This window comes from Oncorhynchus nerka, linkage group LG28 (assembly GCF_034236695.1).
Source record: "Oncorhynchus nerka isolate Pitt River linkage group LG28, Oner_Uvic_2.0, whole genome shotgun sequence".
NCBI classification, from domain to species: domain Eukaryota; kingdom Metazoa; phylum Chordata; class Actinopteri; order Salmoniformes; family Salmonidae; genus Oncorhynchus; species Oncorhynchus nerka.
In genome coordinates, this window is record NC_088423.1 from 83,926,874 (window position 1) to 83,948,907 (window position 22,034).

Genomic DNA, 22,034 nt, shown 5'->3' on the forward strand with positions numbered 1-22,034 from the left:
CAGGAGAAACAGGCAGTGATTATGTACTGTTCTGGATCCCACACCTGCTGCTGATTAAAAACAATAGCAGCATAGCCGGCCACTCAGCCGACAGCAGAGCGAAGCTCAGGGACAGTGGCACAAAGCTTTGGTCATTGTGTGGTGTGGGGTATGACATGGGCACAGAGCAGCCGCACATGAAGAGGAAAGAGACACGACAGCAGAACACCACAGTTAGCTACAGTACTGCAATGAGAAATCCCCGCTCAGCAGAAACAGAGGAGAACACTGTCAAAATACTGTCAAAGAGCAGCATCAAACGTGTTGTTAAATTGCTATTTGGCTCACCACACACTAAGCATCTGTTGACTTCATATTATATGTGGAGAGTGCTAAAACTCTGTATCGTGTTAACTTCATATTATATGTGGAGAGTGCTAAAACTCTGTATCGTGTTGACTTCATATAATATGTGGAGAGTGCAAAACTCTGTATTGTGTTGACTTCATATTATATGTGGAGAGTGCTAAAACTCTATATCGTGTTAACTTCATATTATATGTGGAGAGTGCTAAAACTCTGTATCGTGTTAACTTCATATTATATGTGGAGAGTACTAAAACTCTGTATTGTGTTGACTTCATATTATATGTGGAGAGTGCTAAAACTCTGTATCGTGTTGACTTCATATTATATGTGGAGAGTACTAAAACTCTGTATCGTGTTGACTTCATATTATATGTGGAGAGTACTAAAACTCTGTATCGTGTTGACTTCATATTATATGTGGAGAGTGCTAAAACTCTGTATCGTGTTGACTTCATATTATATGTGGAGAGTACTAAAACTCTATATCGTGTTGACTTCATATTATATGTGGAGAGTACTAAAACTCTATATCGTGTTGACTTCATATTATATGTGGAGAGTACTAAAACTCTATATCGTGTTGACTTCATATTATATGTGGAGAGTACTAAAACTCTGTATCGTGTTGACTTCATATTATATGTGGAGAGTACTAAAACTCTATATCGTGTTGACTTCATATTATATGTGGAGAGTACTAAAACTCTGTATCGTGTTGACTTCATATTATATGTGGAGGGTACTAAAACTCTGTATCGTGTTGACTTCATATTATATGTGGAGAGTACTAAAACTCTATATCGTGTTGACTTCATATTATATGTGGAGAGTACTAAAACTCTGTATCGTGTTGACTTCATATTATATGTGGAGAGTACTAAAACTCTGTATCGTGTTGACTTCATATTATATGTGGAGGGTACTAAAACTCTGTATCGTGTCCAGTGATTCCGATGCCTTTGAATCATGGATACTAGATCTGATGGATGTGAGATGTGAGATTTGTTTGACTAACTCGTTATTGTTATTGTATTACTATTTTTCCTTTAGTTTATTTAGCAAATCTTTTTTTTTCAAAAATACTTTTTTTTTTTTTTTACTCCGCATTGTTGGTTAAGGTAAGCGCTTCACGGTATACAACACATTCGACGCATGTGACAAATAACATTTGATTTGATTTGCATCAGTCTGTGTTAGGTGAGAGAAATGAATAGGCTTTGTTGTTATAAATGATTCACCTCTGTATAAAGCTAGTGCCATTAGCTTCTCTTTGTACTGTATATCCTTCACTTGTTGCCGAGAATAAAATGGAAAAATACATTTCAGGAACCTGCATTCCTCTCTACTCTTGAGAATATACTATGTTCTTGCACCGGCAGAGACGCTTCGCTGTATCGGTGTCAGTCAACGCTGCAGAATATATATCCAGACGAAACATAAACAATACAATTCCCACACAGCTTTACTTCAAAGAAGAACTCTGAGAATAAACCCATGATGCAGGGAGCTGGAGCCTCCAGCAGTGAAAATGGAAGTTTATTTTTTTCCTTCTGTTGAAGTACAATAATGCAACACTTGCTGAATCAGTGGAGAAAGAGAGAGAGAGTGAGAGAGAGAGAGAGAGCGAGACAGAGGGAGAGAGCGAGAGACAGAGGGAGAGAGAGAGAGACAGAGGGAGAGAGAGTGAGATAGAGAAACTTATGTATCTGCTCCCTTCCAGAAAAATAATCCCCTTTCCCTCATCAGAGAGCTCCAAACATCCCCCTTTCTGGTTTCTCTATTATCTAAGCACCATGCATTCATCCTTTGGCTACTGTACAGTCTACCCTCTCTAACACAACACAATGGACCAGGAATTCAATTCCATTCACAGAAGCTTATTATCCCATTCCAACAATAAATCAATGCTTATACCCCCCTCTGTGTGTGTAGAATAACTCTTTATTATAATAGTGTGCATATTTTGACTTCTTCATAGATAGTTGTCACTCACGTTCAACAGGACTTTTGTATTGTACACAGTGTTCTGTAAACGTAGCTCAGGTAATGCCAGGGTTCTACATTCACGTTGCAAAGTTACCCCGGTTACACTGGAGAACACATCTGTAAATAGATTCATCTTACCTACATCAAACACAATGATATAACAGTAACAGTGGACAGTTACGTTTAAAATACTTTACATTCACGTTTCGTTTATAAACAATTTGATAAATACAAGATTAGATATATAACAAAAGAATATATTTATATATTTTTCCATGTCTTATACTCCACATACAATAATAATTGTTGTGTGTGGCTTGCTTCCTGCCATTAATGTTATTTCACAATAAGAAAAATTCAGTTACATTTCAACTCCATTTGAATAAATAAAGAAACAGAGAAGAGAAACAAAACGAAAGACAAAAACAGCAGACATCTCTAAAATAAAGGGGTGAACAGTTTGGCACTTCCTTGGTGGTGAATTTTCTTTAAGTCGAGTTTGACAAAAAATAGGCTTCAACAGATGACAAAGTAACATATAAAGACACCATAAACTATTTAACGTAACAATGAATGAGGCATTTCAAGCTTAAAATACACTAGCTATCCTTCCACATGCGCGGGCACACACACACACACACACACACACACACACACACACACACACACACACTCTTTGAAGGAGACGCTCCTGATTTCCCTCACCCATATGGACCACAAAACAATGCATTGGAAAGATGCAACATAACAAAGAGAACATTGTATAAAAAGTAAAGAAATCACTTGTTTTGTTGAGTCTACCTGTGTTAGTGCTGTAAGTCAGTTAAGCTTTTGATGAAACAGGGCATTTCTTGCATGCCTGAAAACGTTCCCTAAAACACTAAGAGTGCTTACCTCTCCATAGAAGACTGAAACAAGTACTTCTGTTAAAGACTTCTTTCAAGTGCTGGATTCAACTTCATTTAATCAAAGCCTCCCTTTACGTCTTCCCCACTGTTTAATACTACTGTTTATCCACCAGCACGGCGAAGGCAAATCATTGGATCAAGGGCACAAGCCTCTCTGAAGAGGATGCTAGTACTATGCAACACATTAAAGTTGGTACACACAGTACCATTAGTAACCATAGCAGGACAATGTAGACCTCTACTCTGTGTAAAGGCCACGTGTAAAGCATAAGGACGACCACTTGCAAGACAAAACACTTCTGAGTCTCAACATAAATTGTTCCCTTTTCTGTGAGACAGGTGACAAAAGCTTCAGATCTGTTTCAGGTAGGTTTCAAAAGATGGAGAAGGCAACTGGGAAAAACCTCTACTGCTGTAAGATGAATATCTAAAGGACATTGTCATTCAAACTGAATTAATAACGTATGTTGGTAACCATGAAGTGTATCTATCATCCACGAGCTCTGATCTGCAGGAGGATTCCTGAGTCGTCGGGCAAAACCTTTCTGTATGGACCAATGAAAACATTTACCTTTCTGTATGGACCAATGAAAACATTGACAGGTTGGGAAGTGTCTAGCTTGATAAGGCACTGACACAGTTGAGCTGCTGTTATCTAGAGTAGTGACTGGGGACCTACTCAGTCAGACATACAAAGAGGGCAATGAAACTAGATGTCTTCTCTTTCTCATTCACCTAAAAGCTTGAGGGGCCTCTTTGAAAAGAATCAAGAAGATAAAAAGCAATGTGAGTCATGTTTGTCTCCCCCTGCCTAGAGCATACATGATGACAGAAGTGGTCATTTGGTACTTTTTGACTTGGTTTAAGTGTCTAACCCATGTATAACTAATGAACACAGAACAGTCATCGTAAAAAAAAACAAATGATATGAAAAACAATAACTGTGTCCATGAACACAGAAAACAACTGTACATGCTCTGCATGGAAGGTCTCCATCTTATGAGTTGTATATACGTTTAAAAAATGACGACGATGACGATGTCACATGGTAAAAAGTTTTCAATAAAAAGATACTTCAAGCAAAAACATGGAGGATACTGAGTTGACTCTGTAGGCAGAGGTTGATGAGAGAATCTGTAGTCACTCGACAGAGAGAGAGAGGGAGATGAGGGGCCGAGTGGAAAAGAGGGGATGGCAGGTCGCAGGTTGGGTCAGAACCAACAGAACACAGAGAGGCAGAAAGGAGCATGGCGTTTTCCCTGTCCATCCTCCAGTAGCAGGAGGCTCAGCAGCAGGAACATCTGCCGTCGAAACACAATGACTCCAACACCCCGGAATTGTGAGTAGTGGGGAAGGTTGGGTGACATCAGGTTGTCAGATAGCCAACCAGTGCTTGAGCTGAAATAGAAAAGGTTGACTTTCACATCTGTTTCGGTAAGGTTTCAAAAGATGGAGAAGGCAACTGGAAAAAACCTCTACTGCTGTAAGATGAATATCTAAAGGACATTGTCATTCAAACTGAATTAATAACGTATGTTGGTAACCATAAAGTGTATCTATCATCCACGAGCAGAACCTTTAAAATGTCAGACTTAATATGCCATAATGAAAAATATATCAACCCCTACAAACATGTCCATTCATTATAATACACATAATAATTCAAATGTCCTGTTGCTGCAGGATTATTTTCCTGCTCTAGCACACTGGCTCAAATTAAGATCCAACATCTGTACTCACCGTGAACTGTCTGATGGTAGCTCCCTCCGCCACCAGATGATGTTCGTGTTCTGGTGTGATGCAGTAGGCGATCCTCTGAAAAATAAACCATTACAGTACATTATATTACATAACTTATACCTTACAATAAACATATAGTCTTACACTGAAAAAAACAGAATCCAAAGAGTTTAGATGCACATTGTCCCAAGCACAAGAGACATGATCTTGAAGCTTGTAATAAACTAGCGCTTTAATCTATGGTCACAGTCTATTCTATAGATACACCATTTCCTCTATAGATTAGGAACTTCGAGATAGCTCAAATATGTCAAACAGCATTCTGATTCTGATGTGATCAGGCTGGACTGGATGTACACTGTACATGTGTACTGCATGACCTCTGATGTCTCTTCCAGATTGCCCCCATCCTCATATCTGACTGAGTGCACTTGGTGTGATAACAGTATGATAGACTGTGATCTCAGCTGGAGGAAAAGCATGGCAGATAGTCATGGAAGGAGTCTAACCACTGCCAGGATATCAGAAGGAAATGCCACGAGGAGTGAGTAAGAAAACACAAGGTAACACTGTTTACTGCTCAGGAAGATAATCAAAGCTGTGGAATGTTGTTTTTATGATTGTACTGTACACTGTTCAGTCTTTGAACCCTCAAGATCTCTAACAAGCATCCCAAAAGTACTGACATCATCAACCATCAACCATTGAAAAGGAAAAACGTCTGTTTACTCCAAGCTAAATGCTTGCCATTGATCTAAGATTATCTTTGCATAAAATAAACACATACTAACCCAGGGGGGCAACCCTGGTTGAAATGACATGATAATCTGGTTATAAGGATGGCATTTAAACCAATATTGACGGCTGGGATACAGATAAGAGGTTGCTATTTACCACAGATTTCAAGCTACATGACTTCAAGCTACAGTACATACGGTACCTGCCAAAATTAACACTACATGTTAAAACCTCTTAAGGATTGGACTCTTTTTCACCTAAAATTACATACCCAAATCTAACTGCCTGTAGCTCAGAACCTGAAGCAAGGATATGCATATTCTTGATACCATTTTAATTTTTTTATTTTACCTTTATTTAACTGGGCAAGTCACTTAATTAAGAACAAATTTACAATAATGGCCTACCCCGGCCAAACCCAGACAATGCTGGGCCATTTGTGCACCGCCCTATGGGACTCCCAATCATGGCTGGCTGTGATATAGCCTGGAATCAAACCAGGGTATGTAGTGCTTTAGACCGCTGCGGAACTCGGGAGCCATTTGAAAGGAAACACTTTGAACTTTGTGGAAATGGGAAATTAATGTAGGAGAATATAACACATTAGATCTGGTAAAATATAATATAAACAAAAAACATGTGTTTTCTATTTATTTTTTGTTCCATAATCTAAATGCAAGAGAAAGGCCATACATTAAGATAGTAGCCTATGTGTAATTTAGATTGATTCCACAAGATGGCAGCAGTGTGTGTGCAAAGTTTCACAGGTCAACCCTTAAAGAGATTGGTGGGGCTACGGCTTAAGAGGGTGTGAACAATGTTGAATGGGTGTTGACAAAGAAGGGCTCTCCAATAGTAGTACCAAAACATTGAAAGATGGTTTTCTCAAAAGTCAGTTTACAAGTTGATCAACTTTCAAAGCACAATTACTTTTTCATTGTTTCCTCAAATGCAGTGTATGATATACCATTTTGTAGCTCTAAAGTCTCTACTTTTATCCCATGTAAAAAAAATCAAATGTTGCTACATAAGACAGAATCCAGATGGTGAGTCACATTTTGTCTCTGGGTCCTTCAGGGTGACAAATCAGAGCCAGATTACTGAATGTAAGTACATGATTTACCTTCAGAGGTGAATGTCTCAAACCAGTGTTGTTGTTGTTGTGCACTCTCCTCAAACAATAGAATGGTATTTTCTTCTGTAATAGCTACTGTAAATTGGACACTGCAGTTAGATTAACACGAATTGAAGCTTTCTGCCCATATAAGATGTGTCTATGGACCGGAAAGTTGCTGGTGTATACCACGTTTTCTAGTCACATTATCGCATACGAGCAACAGTGTTTTTTAAATGTATGTAAATTGTACAGTCGTTTGTCTGTCATGCCTTTTACGTTATATGTCGGACCCCAGTAAGACTAGCTGTCGCCATTGGGAATGGCTAATGGGCATCCTAATAAATCAAATCGATCTAAGGTTATCTTTACATTATATAAACAACAACTATGCAGATGAGAGGGATTTGTTTTTCCACTGACCTGTTTGAATGTCCCTGGCATACTGAGGAACTTGTAGATGGCGTAGATGGGCACAAACATCATGGAGGACAGAGCTACCCCCCAGCCAATCACATTGGACCATGAAGGAAAGACATAGTCATCATAACTCAGGCCCGTGGACGTCACGATGCTGGCTATCACCACGACCTGGTGAGAGGAGAGAAACAACAGAACAGATAGCTAGGTCACCATATAAACTGAGGACAGGTGAAACAACAGAACGGTTAGCTAGGTCACCATATAAACTGAGGACAGGTGAAACAACAGAACGGTTAGCTAGTTCACCATATAAACTGAGGACAGGTGAAACAACAGAACCGTTAGCTAGGTCACCATATAAACAGAGGACAGGTGAAACAACATCATGGTTAGCTAGGTCACCATATAAACTGAGGACAGGAGAAACAACATAATGGTTAGCTAGGTCACCATATAAACAGAGGACAGGAGAAACAACAGAACCGTTAACTAGGTCACAATATAAACTGAGGACAGGAGGAACAACAGAAGCGTTAGCTAGGTCACCATATAAACTGAGGACAGGAGGAACAACTGAACCGTTAGCTAGGTCACCATATAAACTGAGGACAGGTGAAACAACTGAACCGTTAGCTAGGTCACCATATAAACTGAGGACAGGTGAAACAACAGAACCGTTAGCTAGGTCACCATATAAACTGAGGACAGGAGGAACAACTGAACTGTTAGCTAGGTCACCATATAAACTGAGGACAGGAGAATCAACAGAACGGTTAGCTAGGTCACCATATAAACTGAGGACAGGAGAAACAACAGAACTGTTAGCTAGGTCACCATATAAACTGAGGACAGGTGAAACAACAGAACGGTTAGCTAGGTCACCATATAAACTGAGGACAGGTGAAACAACAGAACTGTTAGCTAGGTCACCATATAAACTGAGGACAGGTGAAACAACAGAACGATTAGCTAGGTCACCATATAAACTGAGGACAGGTGAAACAACAGAACTGTTAGCTAGGTCACCATATAAACTGAGGACAGGAGAATCAACAGAACTGTTAGCTAGGTCACCATATCAACAGAGGACAGGAGAAACAACAGAACGGTTAGCTAGGTCACCATATAAACTGAGGACAGGAGAAACAACAGAACGGTTAGCTAGGTCACCATATAAACTGAGGACAGGAGAAACAACAGAACGGTTAGCTAGGTCACCATATAAACAGAGGACAGGAGAATCAACAGAACCGTTAGCTAGGTCACCATATAAACTGAGGACAGGAGAATCAACAGAACGGTTAGCTAGGTCACCATATAAACTGAGGACAGGAGAAACAACAGAACTGTTAGCTAGGTCACCATATAAACTGAGGACAGGTGAAACAACAGAACGGTTAGCTAGGTCACCATATAAACTGAGGACAGGTGAAACAACAGAACTGTTAGCTAGGTCACCATATAAACTGAGGACAGGTGAAACAACAGAACGGTTAGCTAGGTCACCATATAAACAGAGGACAGGAGAAACAACATAATGGTTAGCTAGTTCACCATATAAACTGAGGACAGGTGAAACAACAGAACCATTAGCTAGGTCACCATATAAACTGAGGACAGGAGAAACAACAGAACGGTTAGCTAGGTCACCATATAAACTGAGGACAGGAGAAACAACAGAACGGTTAGCTAGGTCACCATATAAACAGAGGACAGGAGAATCAACAGAATGGTTAGCTAGGTCACCATATAAACTGAGGACAGGTGAAACAACAGAACTGTTAGCTAGGTCACCATATAAACTGAGGACAGGAGAATCAACAGAACTGTTAGCTAGGTCACCATATCAACAGAGGACAGGAGAAACAACAGAACGGTTAGCTAGGTCACCATATAAACTGAGGACAGGAGAAACAACAGAACGGTTAGCTAGGTCACCATATAAACAGAGGACAGGAGAATCAACAGAACCGTTAGCTAGGTCACCATATAAACAGAGGACAGGAGAATCAACAGAACCGTTAGCTAGGTCACCATATAAACTGAGGACAGGAGAAACAACATAATGGTTAGCTAGGTCACCATATAAACAGAGGACAGGAGAAACAACAGAATGGTTAGCTAGGTCACCATATAAACTGAGGACAGGAGAATCAACAGAACCGTTAGCTAGGTCACCATATAAACAGAGGACAGGAGAAACAACAGAATGGTTAGCTAGGTCACCATATAAACAGAGGACAGGAGAAACAACAGAATGGTTAGCTAGGTCACCATATAAACTGAGGACAGGAGAATCAACAGAACCGTTAGCTAGGTCACCATATAAACAGAGGACAGGAGAAACAACAGAATGGTTAGCTAGGTCACCATATCAACTGAGGACAGGAGAATCAACAGAACTGTTAGCTAGGTCACCATATAAACAGAGGACAGGAGAAACAACAGAATGGTTAGCTAGGTCACCATATCAACTGAGGACAGGAGAAACAACAGAACTGTTAGCTAGGTCACCATATAAACTGAGGACAGGAGAATTAACAGAACTGTTAGCTATGTCACCATATCAACAGAGGACAGGAGAAACAACAGAACTGTTAGCTATGTCACCATATCAACAGAGGACAGGAGAAACAACAGAACTGTTAGCTATGTCACCATATCAACAGAGCACAGGAGAAACAACAGATCCGCTAGGTCTTGATGCTGGCTATCACCACAAAGTATGAAGAGGAGAAAAAACAACAGGGTGGTTATAATATTCCCAACGAGACATCAAACAGAGCTTCTGTAGAAATAACGAATACTCCTCCTCCACTCCGCCACTGCTCATTTTGACATTGCAGAGATGAAATTGAGTTGAATAGAACAGACTAGGGCATGGTCGCTCCCTCTGGGGTTTGAACATACTGTAATAGACTTTCACTGTAGGTATTCTAGTTCACCAGGCTGCTGTAGACCAGAGACTGGAGGCCCATCACCACTGAACTGTAGCTCTGTAGCTTTGTAACTGTTGCCCCAGAGAGCAGCAAACATCACTAGTAGTTATAATACAACACTGGAAGGTCAGGGAAGTGTCTCTTCCTCGTCTCCAACTGAATATCAAAGGCCAACAACATTCTTCTATGTCCTTCTTCTACAAATGCCATCTATGCAACAGCCAAAGTTGCGTGCTATCTTCCTGATTTTTGCTGTTTCTGCCTTGCTTCTGGAGGTAAGGCTAGCAGAACCATGGTAGCATACACTACACATTAAAACTAAACAATGATTTCTCAGCTTTCCTCCTTAGGTTTAAAGATCATGGTGATATATTGGCTTACAATCTAATCTACCTCTTTTCCTGGCTTTCAATCTTCCTCTGCTCTTTTTATTTCCTATTTGCCATATAAAACATATACACTTCCCACATGGAAGGAAGAATATTGACTTATGACTGATCATAATCAATATAAAAGCATTAAGGGAATAACATAATTTCCCACCAAGACAGATAATGTGCTTTCGGTAATCCCTATCTATACAAACCCATACAGTATCTGTGCTTCAGTGACATAACATATTTCTAATATTATAAAATATAGAGAACAGAAAATAGTCGGTGGAGAATCCAGCTACGACCGGTCCATTTTGTTTAAAGTTTGTGACCTCATTGAGAGACAATACAGCTACATTACCATAACTCTGTTTATACAAGAGTCTCCGCTATGAGATTTGCATCTAATTATTGTATAAAATGAATGAGTAAAGATTAAACTATTTGTGAAATAATGTCATGCGATTTTAAACTGTTTAATGAAAGAGAATCAAACTCCCTTTAAAGTTAACTAAGTCATTGGCCCGCCCCATGAGCACAGACATTGATCTGGTGTCATTGGACAGCCTTTTTTGCTGATCCGAATAAAACCTCCACCTAGAGAAGCCCACTTTCGACCAAGCGTACCTCAATTACCGAGAGGGTTAAGGTTTGAGTGGAGACCATGCATTCCTCGGTTGCTGAATTCTGAGACTATCGATACCGACAGAATTAAGAGCAAATCTTCAATACTAATTACTAGTCTGCAGATAGGAATTATGTACCATTGAATGTGAAGACCGACAACCGCCGAAACATCTATCCTATAAGAACATTTCTGAATGTTACTCTGAAGTATCCATTCTAACCAGATTCCAGGGACGCAGAGAGAATCTCGGATAAACTTTCCAACAAAAAAGGACGATTCCAACAGAGATCACGACGACACACTGAGCGTAAATATATATATTGATTGCAATTATTCCCGAAAGAGTGAGCGTTGATGTGCAAAGGATGAACATTTCAAGTATTATAATTATCAACTGTGTAGTGTCTTTTGTCTTTCGCGCCCTTCTCAGTCCCTTTGTCTACCAAGCCGCCATACCGGTTTAGCCCACTAGGGCACATCCCCTGTCATTTCCGTGTAACCATATCTACTTTGTTTGTTATGCATTTCTGTGATTATTTAGTTAGTTAGTAAATAAATGATTAAGACAATTGATGTATGGATGATTCATAGCAAAGACTGGGTTTGTTTGGAATGAGACTAACGTGAGGTAAATAATAATTAATTAATTAAAAGACTAATTGATCAGATATTAAAATATCTGAAAAGTTATATTAGGAAAATTATAACTTTGTAATCTGAAGATTTTCCTTGGTGCCCTGACTTCCTAGTTTAATCATGTAATTATAATTACAATTACAATTACAATTATAATTACAGAGAATTGATTTGATAAAATAAGTCTTCACTTTAATGATGCCAAAGACACGACAACATCCCTAACTCACTCCTAGTTTACTAAACACTCTGTAAATCAATATGTTCAGTAAATTGTAGTTCAATCAATCAATCAAATGTATTTATAAAGCCCTTTTTACATCAGCCGATGTCACAAAGTGCTGTACAGAAACCCAGCCTAAAACCCCAAACAGCAAGCAATGCAGATGTAGAAGCACTGTGGCTAGAAAAAACTCCCTAGAAAGGCAGGAACCTAGGAAGAAACCTAGAGAGGAACCAGGTTCTGAGGGGGGGGCAGTCCTCTTCTGGCCGTGCAGGGTTGGCTGGGTATGACCAAGATGTTCAAACATAGTTATGTTGTAGTTTAATCCGTTTTCATGCAGAGTTCATGTGATGCTAATCTATTCTTGGAGATACAGCACTTCTAACATGGAGGCGAGCAACCTTTATAAAAACATAACAGGAAAACATATTTCCTGTGGCAAATTACGAAATGTTGGCACATAATAGGAGTTTAAAAAGACTATAGTACAGTATATAGCAGCCAGTAACAATTAAGAAACCTCTGTTGTGAATTTCCTCATTTCCTCCTTCAAGCACAATGACATACCATAGATCATGATTCCTACAATTTGTTTTATACCTTAGGCTTGTGTCAGGTACTTTGCCCTCCCATCCCTACTCTCAGCACCATGCCAAAGGCTTCCACCCCAACCCAGTCCCCCAACCAGCCCTTTCTTGCCCCCCCGGGGGTCTCACCAGTAGGAAGGTGGGGCTGACAAACTTCCAGCACAGCCTCCAGTAGAGACCTGGCTTGAAGCCCATCATGCGCTCGATATCCTCACTGAAGCGGTCTACGCCTGGAGAGGAAACACAGGGCAGAAGACCAGGGCTTGAACTCACGCACACAGAACCAGACCCATAAACCCACTGCAGACCTGGGTTCAAATAGTACTTGTTTCCTTACAAATACTGAAGCTGAGCTTGATTGAGCTTGCCCGGTGCAATACAACCAATAGTCCCGAAAGTATAAACCCTGCTCATCTGGCACTATGGGAAGGTTGAATCAAACACTCAACGTACTTTAAAGAAAACAAATACTATTTGCACCCACACTCAGCTTTGCTTCTGATGTCTCAAGTTCACAGGAGAACTAACACCCCCCATTATCAATTTCCATACATAACAGGTGGAGCTGGCTGAGAAAGAGCTTCATGGCACACAACTCCAATTTCTTGTATGATTATGAGTTCACACAGCAGTAAAAATGCAGCTCAATGATATCTGTTTCATAAAAGTCTCTGAGCCTTCCAAGTATGTTATATTATAATTTCACACAGGGTTAAGTCTGCCTATAAGGAGATGGACTGTGTCCCAAACTGCACTTTTGACCAAACGTAGTACACTATATAGGGAATGTGGTACACAACCATGATGTTTCTATAGCTTGGGCATAATGTTTCTTTATCAGGGCAGCTCAGGCCTAACCTAGAACAGCTCAGCATCTGGCGTGCTCTGTCTGTCTCACCTCCTCATGAGGTTCAGTTTCAACAGTTAATGCTGACTATAAATCATGGTGTACATTGATGGGCTGTAGTTTAAAGATAAAGCACAAGTCATCTTGTCGACGTACAGTATTATCTCTGTGCAATACATAAAACACTAAACAGACTGCATACGACTGTTCACACACCATATAATCATTAACTACTCTCTCTCACACAGAGGAGAGGAGTATTGGGAGAGATCTATTAGTGAAGAGAGGCAGTCTAGAAGATAAGAGGAGGGAGGGAGTGTATGGAGAAATGGAAAGAGGAGTATTGGGAGAGATGGAGATCTATTAGTGAGGAGAGGCAGTCTAGAAGATAAGAGGAGGGAGGGAGTGTATGGAGAAATGGAAAGAGGAGTATTGGGAGAGATGGAGACCTATTAGTGAAGAGAGGCAGTCTAGAAGATAAGAGGAGGGAGGGAGTGTATGGAGAAATGGAAAGAGGAGTATTGGGAGAGATGGAGATCTATTAGTGAAGAGAGGCAGTCTAGAAGATAAGAGGAGGGAGGGAGTGTATGGAGAAATGGAAAGAGGAGTACTGGGAGAGATGGAGATCTATTAGTGAAGAGAGGCAGTCTAGAAGATAAGAGGAGGGAGGGAGTGTATGGAGAAATGGAAAGAGGAGTATTGGGAGAGATGGAGATCTATTAGTGAAGAGAGGCAGTCTAGAAGATAAGAGGAGGGAGGGAGTGTATGGAGAAATGGAAAGAGGAGTACTGGGAGAGATGGAGATCTATTAGTGAAGAGAGGCAATCTAGAAGATTAGAGGAGGGAGGGAGTGTATGGAGAAATGGAAATAGGAGTATTGGGAGAGATGGAGATCTATGAGTGAAGAGAGGCAGTCTAGAAGATAAGAGGAGGGAGGGAGTGTATGGAGAAATGGAAAGAGGAGTATTGGGAGAGATGGAGAAATGGAAAGAGGAGTACTGGGAGAGATGGAGAAATGGAAAGAGGAGTACTGGGAGAGATGGAGAAAGGGGGTTAACAGTGGAGGTCTAAGGAAGGGAAGCACGGTGTCTCTACACTGCCAGTAAATGTCAGGTGTAGCTGCAGGGCCTGGGTAGTGAAGATGGCAGGGAGTTAGGGAGGTTGAGAAAGCCCAGCAGAGGAGAGGGCAGGCCAGGAGAGGGCAACTGTGGGCAGGGGGTGATGGAGGGTGGGGTGATGGAGGGATGGACAGAACAAAGGGCTGGGCTCTAATGAACAAGAGAAGAGGATGAGGAAAGGTACAGTAGATAAGCAGGTTCACCACAGTAAGAAGTCAGAATTAGTATGTGCCTCTGTACTAGGCTAAGGGGGACTGATTATACATACCATAGAACCAGGACACCCCAATGGCCTCAATCAGCACCCCAAACAAGATGGAGGTCCCCGCCGCGTAGTTATCCAACAAAGTCAGCACATATATACCTCCCTGACAGACAGAGAGAGAGAGACAGATACAGAGACACAATGACAAAAGCTTGTTGCAGATGTTACTGAGGGCAACCTGGCTGCAGTTAACTACTGTGAGCTGACAAGGATAAGCATGAAGCACAGAGCTTATCCAGTCAGTCAATAACAACACTTCACATGGTTGGACAGGGGTTTCCCTTTTCTGTCTTTCCTGTGACTGATCCACCTAAATCACAGAGGCACACTCTATCTTGTGTCTCTTTGGTTTGATTTATGCAATCATATGACAACTATGGAAATCATATGTGACTCAGAGGAACAGGAAGTGACCTCACATTAGTGATGCAGAAGAGCGCGACAAGGAAGGTTCCGAATGCCGTGGCGAAGGTGAACAGCTTCCTGTTCCTCTTCAGGATCTTGAAGTCGTCTGACAGTCCTGTGATGACTGCCTCCATACCGCCCATCTAGAAGACAGACAGACGGACACAGACAGACAGACAGACGGACACAGACAGACAGACAGACAGACAGACAGACAGACAGACAGACAGACAGACAGACAGACAGACAGACAGACAGACAGACAGACAGACAGACAGACAGACAGACAGACAGACAGACAGACAGACAGACAGACAGAGGATGATTCAGTGGCACAAACACATAAACCGTAGTGCCTACAGCAGCAATGTAACAGAATAACACAGTCTTCGCACCCAAACAGAATACCTTTGGCCTAGAATATAAATGATCAGACCTAGCTTTCTTAGTACAGTGCTACATTGGGCATGACTACTAAATGTAAAAGAAAATGTTCCCCTGCTGTGGAATTTCCTTTATCTCTTCATTTACAGTAAATTATCACCTTGTGTAACTGAGAAATTGAATGAGGAAAATTTTAAATCTCTGTGAACAAAGTTTTCCTGTGTTTCAGGTTGCGGTGCATGTGATTTTCCACCTCATGCTTCATGGTTAGTGGGTAACAGTCAAAACAACTGCTTTCCCACACTGCTGCTAGTCTAGACAATACCTAGAGCACTCACTGCAACCATGGGAAAGTAGAATAATGCAGAGAGAGACAGAGCGAGGGACAGCGAGGGGGACAGAGAGAGACAGAGAAAGAGAGAGAAGAGACAGAGAGACAGATATAGATAGAGTGGAGGAGATTATATAGTATTCTAATCTTCACATACTATAAATTCACTAGATAGATCAGATAAACCCACCATAAGATAGAACCAAAAGGTCAGTAGCCATATGTACCTTGTGGTGGGACATAGCATGCAGTCATTCAACCCTGAGGAGGGCCAGTAACTCACAGAGCTGTCGATGCCCAGAGTCAGCAGCATGATGAAGAATACTATGGCCCAGAAGGTAGATCCAGGCAGGGTGGAGATGGCCTCAGGATAGATGATGAACACCAGTCCTGCACCTGCACTCACACAGATAGAGACACTTGTGATAGGACATACCAGAGCCAACTGATTACCATCAGTCTATAAAACGGAGCCTTGTTTGGTGGGATGCTGAAATAAAACAGTATATTGTTGGGTGGGATGTTGATATATAACTTCCTTGTCCTGAGCTTGACCCTGTCCACAAGGTCGTTTTTAGAGGAAATAAGAGATGATTTAACAATGGTAAGGAAAGTGAAAGAAGGAGGAGCGGATGGAGAAAGACAGAAGTGAGGACACAAGATGACAAAGAAATGACAGACAGCTAGAGACAGTGGAAAGTAGAAAACAGAGCAAAGCAGATTTTTAACAGATTCCATTCTTTTTGTATGTCTGCCAACCCCTCTCCACAGCAGGCCAGTATTTATGTGACTTATTGGAAACTGTTTCCCTTAAAAAAAACACTTTGAAATGTTCTCTTGTATTTGAATTCCATCTGAACCCCATAGCCTCTCAGCTACTGTTGCAATCAATTATATTAAAAGCGTTTCACATTGCTGCTCATTCTTAAAAGGGATGATTCACCCATTTTGAATGTTATATCATTTTTGTGCATCACTGAGCGATGATCGATCGATTCCTGAGATCATTTCATGTTTTCATGTGTATCTGAGCTATTGCCGTACAAGCAGGCAGAAATACAGCCGGTATGGCGAGTTTTGCATCACTGGTCATACCGGCTGTATTTCTGCCTGCTTGAATGGCAGTAGCTCAGATATACATGAAAACATGAAATTGCTTATAGAGTAACAAAAACGGTATAACATTCAAAATGGGTGAATCTTTCCTTTAAGTTGTTTGATTTAGTGAGCAGTAACAGTAAGCTTGAGGAATGTTTAGTTCCATGATGAATTTATAGATGTTTTGACTGGGTTTGAAACTCTCTAAATGGTGTGTAGATGACTGACTGCAGAGTGTTGTCAAAATCCTGTCCTCCCTTAGAGCACTCCCCTCGCGAGGAGTGACTCCCCTCGCTCTACTCAGGGTCAGACAGGGACTGTTCATGTGTTGAGTCTATGCTAGCTGAATCATAGCCTGGGTGGATCCACCATACAAGCACAGCACTCTCTGTGGGCTGGCCAGGGAAAAGAGAATACTGTGGGTAGCCTGCAATATAGCCTCATACTGTATGTTTCCTAATAAGGCATGTCTATCTTCCTATCTTTTTCTTTGTGTTTTATGAGGTATCTATGCTGTGGACAGTTTGGTCATCAATCTGGGTCTAAATGAAGTTAGGTGTGTTGTTGGAGTGTGTGGGGTCTGGGTGTGTTATGTATGTCATCCTCCGCACCACTTACTGTGTGTGTGTTCTTGCCTGTGTGTGTGTGTGTGTGTGTGTGTGTGTGTGTGTGTGTGTGTGTGTGTGTGTGTGTGTGTGTGTGTGTGTGTGTGTGTATATCTAGTAGGGTTCCTTTCACCTTCGGTGGCCACGTCCTCTATCCTTACTCCGTGTTTGTAGGCCATATAGCCGAGCACAGAGAAGATGGCGAAACCTGAAAAGAAGCTGGTGACACAGTTCACTGTACTGGTCAGGATAGCATCCCTGTTGGGAAGAAAACACAGACACATAAAACATGTTTAGAAAAATAAAGCTACCATGATAGTACCAGGACAGGTTTTAGAACAATAATAACACTTTAACTATTGGACTTCCTGTTGTTTCCTTGAACCATAGTCAATCTAAACCAACATTTTTTATTGGAACCATATCTTGGGTCTTGTCTTGAGGGTCCTGTCAAGGTATTAGAAGACAGAAGAACGAAGGGGCCGTAACCCCCCACTCCACCACCAAGCCCTGGGTCCAACCTCACCACATCACAGCAAGCTTCTGCCAACATGGACCCAGCAGAGATCTCCCAGATCTGGAATGTGGTAGCCCACCAAGGAGCAGTGTTAGGACGGCAGCAAGAACAGCAGTCATGGACAATTACATCCGGGAGTTGCCGGAGGCAGGTTTCACTCGCCCCTCTACATCCCCAGCTGGTGGGGTGGAGGGGTGGAGACACTGGTTGGAGAGGGCACCTCATCCTTTCATGATCTGGACGGACCATAAGAACTTGGTCTCCATTCAAGAAGCCAAGAGGTTGAACACTACACCAGGCGGACTCTGTTTTTTAACATGTTTGATTTTACACTAGCCTATAGCCCGGGATCCAAGAATCAGAAGGCAGATGCCCTGTCGCTCCAACATGATGTCTCCAATGAGTTGAGGGATCCCGAGCCCATCATCCCTAGCTCACACATTGTGGCCCCTGTGATATGGAGTATTGAGACCACAGTCCGACAAGCCCAGACCCAAGAACCTGACCCCGGTAATCAGCCCGGGTCCCAAGTACTGCAATAGGGACTCTCCTCTAAATGAACTGGGCATCAAAGGGTTAATCGGACACTGGCGTTTCTGAGGCGGAAATTCTGGTGGCCCAACATAATGGAGGATGTGAGATCCTTTGTTGCGGCCTGTTCCATCTGTGCCCAAAGCAAGTCTTCACGTCAGCGACCGGCTGGGTTGCTCCAACCTCTACCCATCCCCAGCCGGCCCAAGTCTCATCTGTCTGTAGATTTTATCACAGGGTTAACTCCATCTCAAGGGCTTACCACTATCCTGGTGGTGGTCTATCGGTTCTCCAAGGCAGTCCATTTCATCGCCTTACCCAAGATGCCTTCAGTGAAGGAGACCGCTGATCTCGTGATTATCCATGTCTTTCGACTACACGGAGTTCCCCCGAACACTGTCTCAGATCATGGGCCTCAGTTTGTCGTATGTTATTGTAAGGCCTTCTGTTCCCCGTTGTAAGGCCTTCTGTTCCCCGAGTCTCTCATCGGGGTTCACCCTCAGTCGAATGGGCAAACTGAGCGGGCCAACCAGCAACTGGAGCAAGTTCCTCGTCTGGGAAGAGTATGCTCATAACACACTGCTGAACTCCATTTGAGTGTCAATTCGGGTTCGCTGTCCCCTATTTCCTGAACAAGAGGCCGAAGCGGAGGTGCCATCAGCGACGATGTCATCGCATCTGGATCAGAGCGCGATCCTCCTTGCTCCACTCCTCTGCCTGACACCAACATCAGGAAAACCGGCACTGAAGACCTCTTTGACTCCTCCGACCGGTATAACGGGTGTGGCTGTCCACCTGTGATCTTCCCTTAAAGTTGGAAGCTCGCTCCACGCTACATAGGACCATTCAATATCCTGAGGTCACATCAACCCAGTCACCTATCATCTCCAACTTCCCAGGTCCATGAGAGTCTGTCCGTCCTTTCATGTCTCCTGTCTCAAGCTGGTTAGGACCAGTCCATTGTCTCCCCCGACACCTGCTCCTCTGTACCCTCGACTTGTGGATGGCCGCCCGCCTTACACGGTCCGGCTTCCGTTGGAGGCTCGTTGAGTCCGAGGAACCCTGCAGCAGAGGTGTGGACTCGAGTTATATGACTTGGACTCGAGTCAGACTCGAGTCACAAATATGATGACTTGCAACTCAACTTTGACATTAACACTAATGTGACTTGACTTGGACTTGAGCCTTTAAAAAGAAAAATGTATTTGTTTTATTATATTATTTTTACCCCCTTTTCCTCCCCAATTTCATAGTATCCAATTGTTTAGTAGTTACTGTCTTGTCTCATCGCTACAACTCCCGTACGGGCTCGGGAGAGACGAAGGTCGAGAGCCATGCGTCCTCCGAAACACAACCCAACCAAGCCGCACTGCTTCTTAACACAACACGCATCCAACCCGGAAGCCAGCCGCACCAATGTGTCGGCGGAAACACAGTGCACCTAGCGACCTGGTCAGTGTGCACTGCGCCCGGCCCGCCACAGGAGTCGCTAGTGCGCGATAAGACAAGGATATCCCTGCCGGCCAAACCCTCCCTAACCCGGACGACGCTAGGCCAATTGTGCGTCGCCCCATGGACCTCCCGGTCGTGGCCGGCTGCGACAGAGCCTGGGCTCAAACCCAGAGTGTCTGGGGACACAGCTAGCACTGCGATGCAGTGCCTTAGACCACTGCGCCACCCAGGAGGCCGGGGACTTGAGCCTTTTGACTCGACCTGATTTGATATCCTCCCCAAGCCCAAATATAAAATATTATGCTATTAAAAGTGTGCAGCACTTTGCGCCAACTGAGAAAAGGTTGTGCGTGGCAGTGCAGAGGAACTTCAGCGGGTGAATTCAGATGGAGCCCTTGGAAAGATGATACTCAAAATTATTATTTTCGGATATAAAGACGACGCTGTATCAACAAAAAACGGATTGCAACTTGCAAAACATGCGGGAAGAAAATTACAGACGGAGGCACAACAATTTCCAACTTCGATTTTTGAAGCTGCAGAAAGAACGGTAAGTCATGGCTAATATAGCCGACAGCTATATAATTTAAAAGTTTACTAGTGTAGCATGTAGGCTAAAGTAACGTTAAATTAATGAGCCTCCACACAGTCAGTCGGTGCGGGAAAGTGATCATTTAAAATAAATAAATTATTCAACCTTTATTTAACCAGGAAGGGCTCATTGAGATTTAAAATCTCTTTTTCAAGAGCGTCCTCACCAAGATAGGCAGCACCAAGTCATTACAAAAATTACAGACAAATAACATGAAAAACTACAAGTAATCTAGTAAAAACCATAGAATTCACAAGAGTATAACAAAATCAAAAACAGCAAATTAAAAACATTGACAGGTCAGGGAATCAGTCTCAAGATCATTTATCAGTTATTTAAAAATACCAATCGGGACAAGTTCTTCCAGTTTAAAAGTATTTTGTAAGGCGTTCCAAGACGATGGCGCAGAGTACATAAAAGCCCTTTTACCAAATTCAGTTCAGACATTTGAAACAGTTAGCAGGATAAAGTCCAGCGAACGAAGAGAGTACCCACCACATTTCTGAACAATAAAAATGCCCAAATAAAAAGGTAGTAAACCCAAAATGGCTATGTAAATAAAAGTATACCAGTGCCTGAGCCTACCAGTGACTAGAGAAGGCCAGCCAACCCTGGTATACAAAGTGCAGTGGTGCGTAAGGGTTTTGCAGTTTAAAATAAATCTCAAAGTGCCATGGTAAAGGGTGTCAATTGATCTCAAACACTGAGCGGAAGCATTCATATATAAAATATCCCCATAGTCTAGTAAAGGAATAAATGTAGCTGATTACTAGCCTCCTTCTGGCTTCAAAAGAAAAACAGGCCTTATTCCTAAAATAAAATCCCAATTTCAGCTTCAATTTTTTTGTAAGTTGTTGAATATGCAATTCAAAAGAGTGGCCGTCATCAATTAAAATTCCAAGATATTGAGGTTAAAACCTCAATCTCCTTGCCCTGACAGGTAGTAATAGGTGAAAAGTTCAGAGGTCTATTTCTTGCTTTGGAAAACACCATTAGTTTAGTTTTGTCAGTAATGAGGATAAGCTTAATTGCACCCAAGATTGAGCTACAACTGGCTAGGCAGTTGATAGCCTAAATCTTGCCTGATGTTGCTGCTGTTCCTAAAAACCATTGACATACGTTAGCCTACTGTAACCACACAGAGAGAGTGTGTGTGTTTGTGTGTGTGTTAAGGTTGGGCAATTGTGTACAAGCCTACATCGCCTGCCCTCCAGGACACCTACACCACCCGATGTCACAGGAAGG

General features: G+C 42.2%; 1 protein-coding gene across 1 annotated transcript in view; it reads right to left on the minus strand.

The window, feature by feature from the left end:
• Window positions 1–2,269: 2,269 nt before the first annotated feature.
• Window positions 2,270–22,034, minus strand: part of LOC115126128 (sodium-dependent noradrenaline transporter-like) — a 69,193-nt gene continuing 49,428 nt past the window's right edge. The window contains exons 8-15 of the mRNA XM_065013196.1: window positions 17,831–17,955; window positions 16,278–16,390; window positions 15,294–15,422; window positions 14,878–14,977; window positions 12,774–12,874; window positions 7,258–7,425; window positions 4,983–5,057; window positions 2,270–4,640 (exon numbers count right to left, since the gene is read on the minus strand). Coding sequence (XP_064869268.1) covers window positions 4,617–4,640; window positions 4,983–5,057; window positions 7,258–7,425; window positions 12,774–12,874; window positions 14,878–14,977; window positions 15,294–15,422; window positions 16,278–16,390; window positions 17,831–17,955 — 835 coding nt within the window. The 3' untranslated portion in view covers window positions 2,270–4,616. The remainder of the gene's footprint in view (window positions 4,641–4,982; window positions 5,058–7,257; window positions 7,426–12,773; window positions 12,875–14,877; window positions 14,978–15,293; window positions 15,423–16,277; window positions 16,391–17,830; window positions 17,956–22,034) is intronic.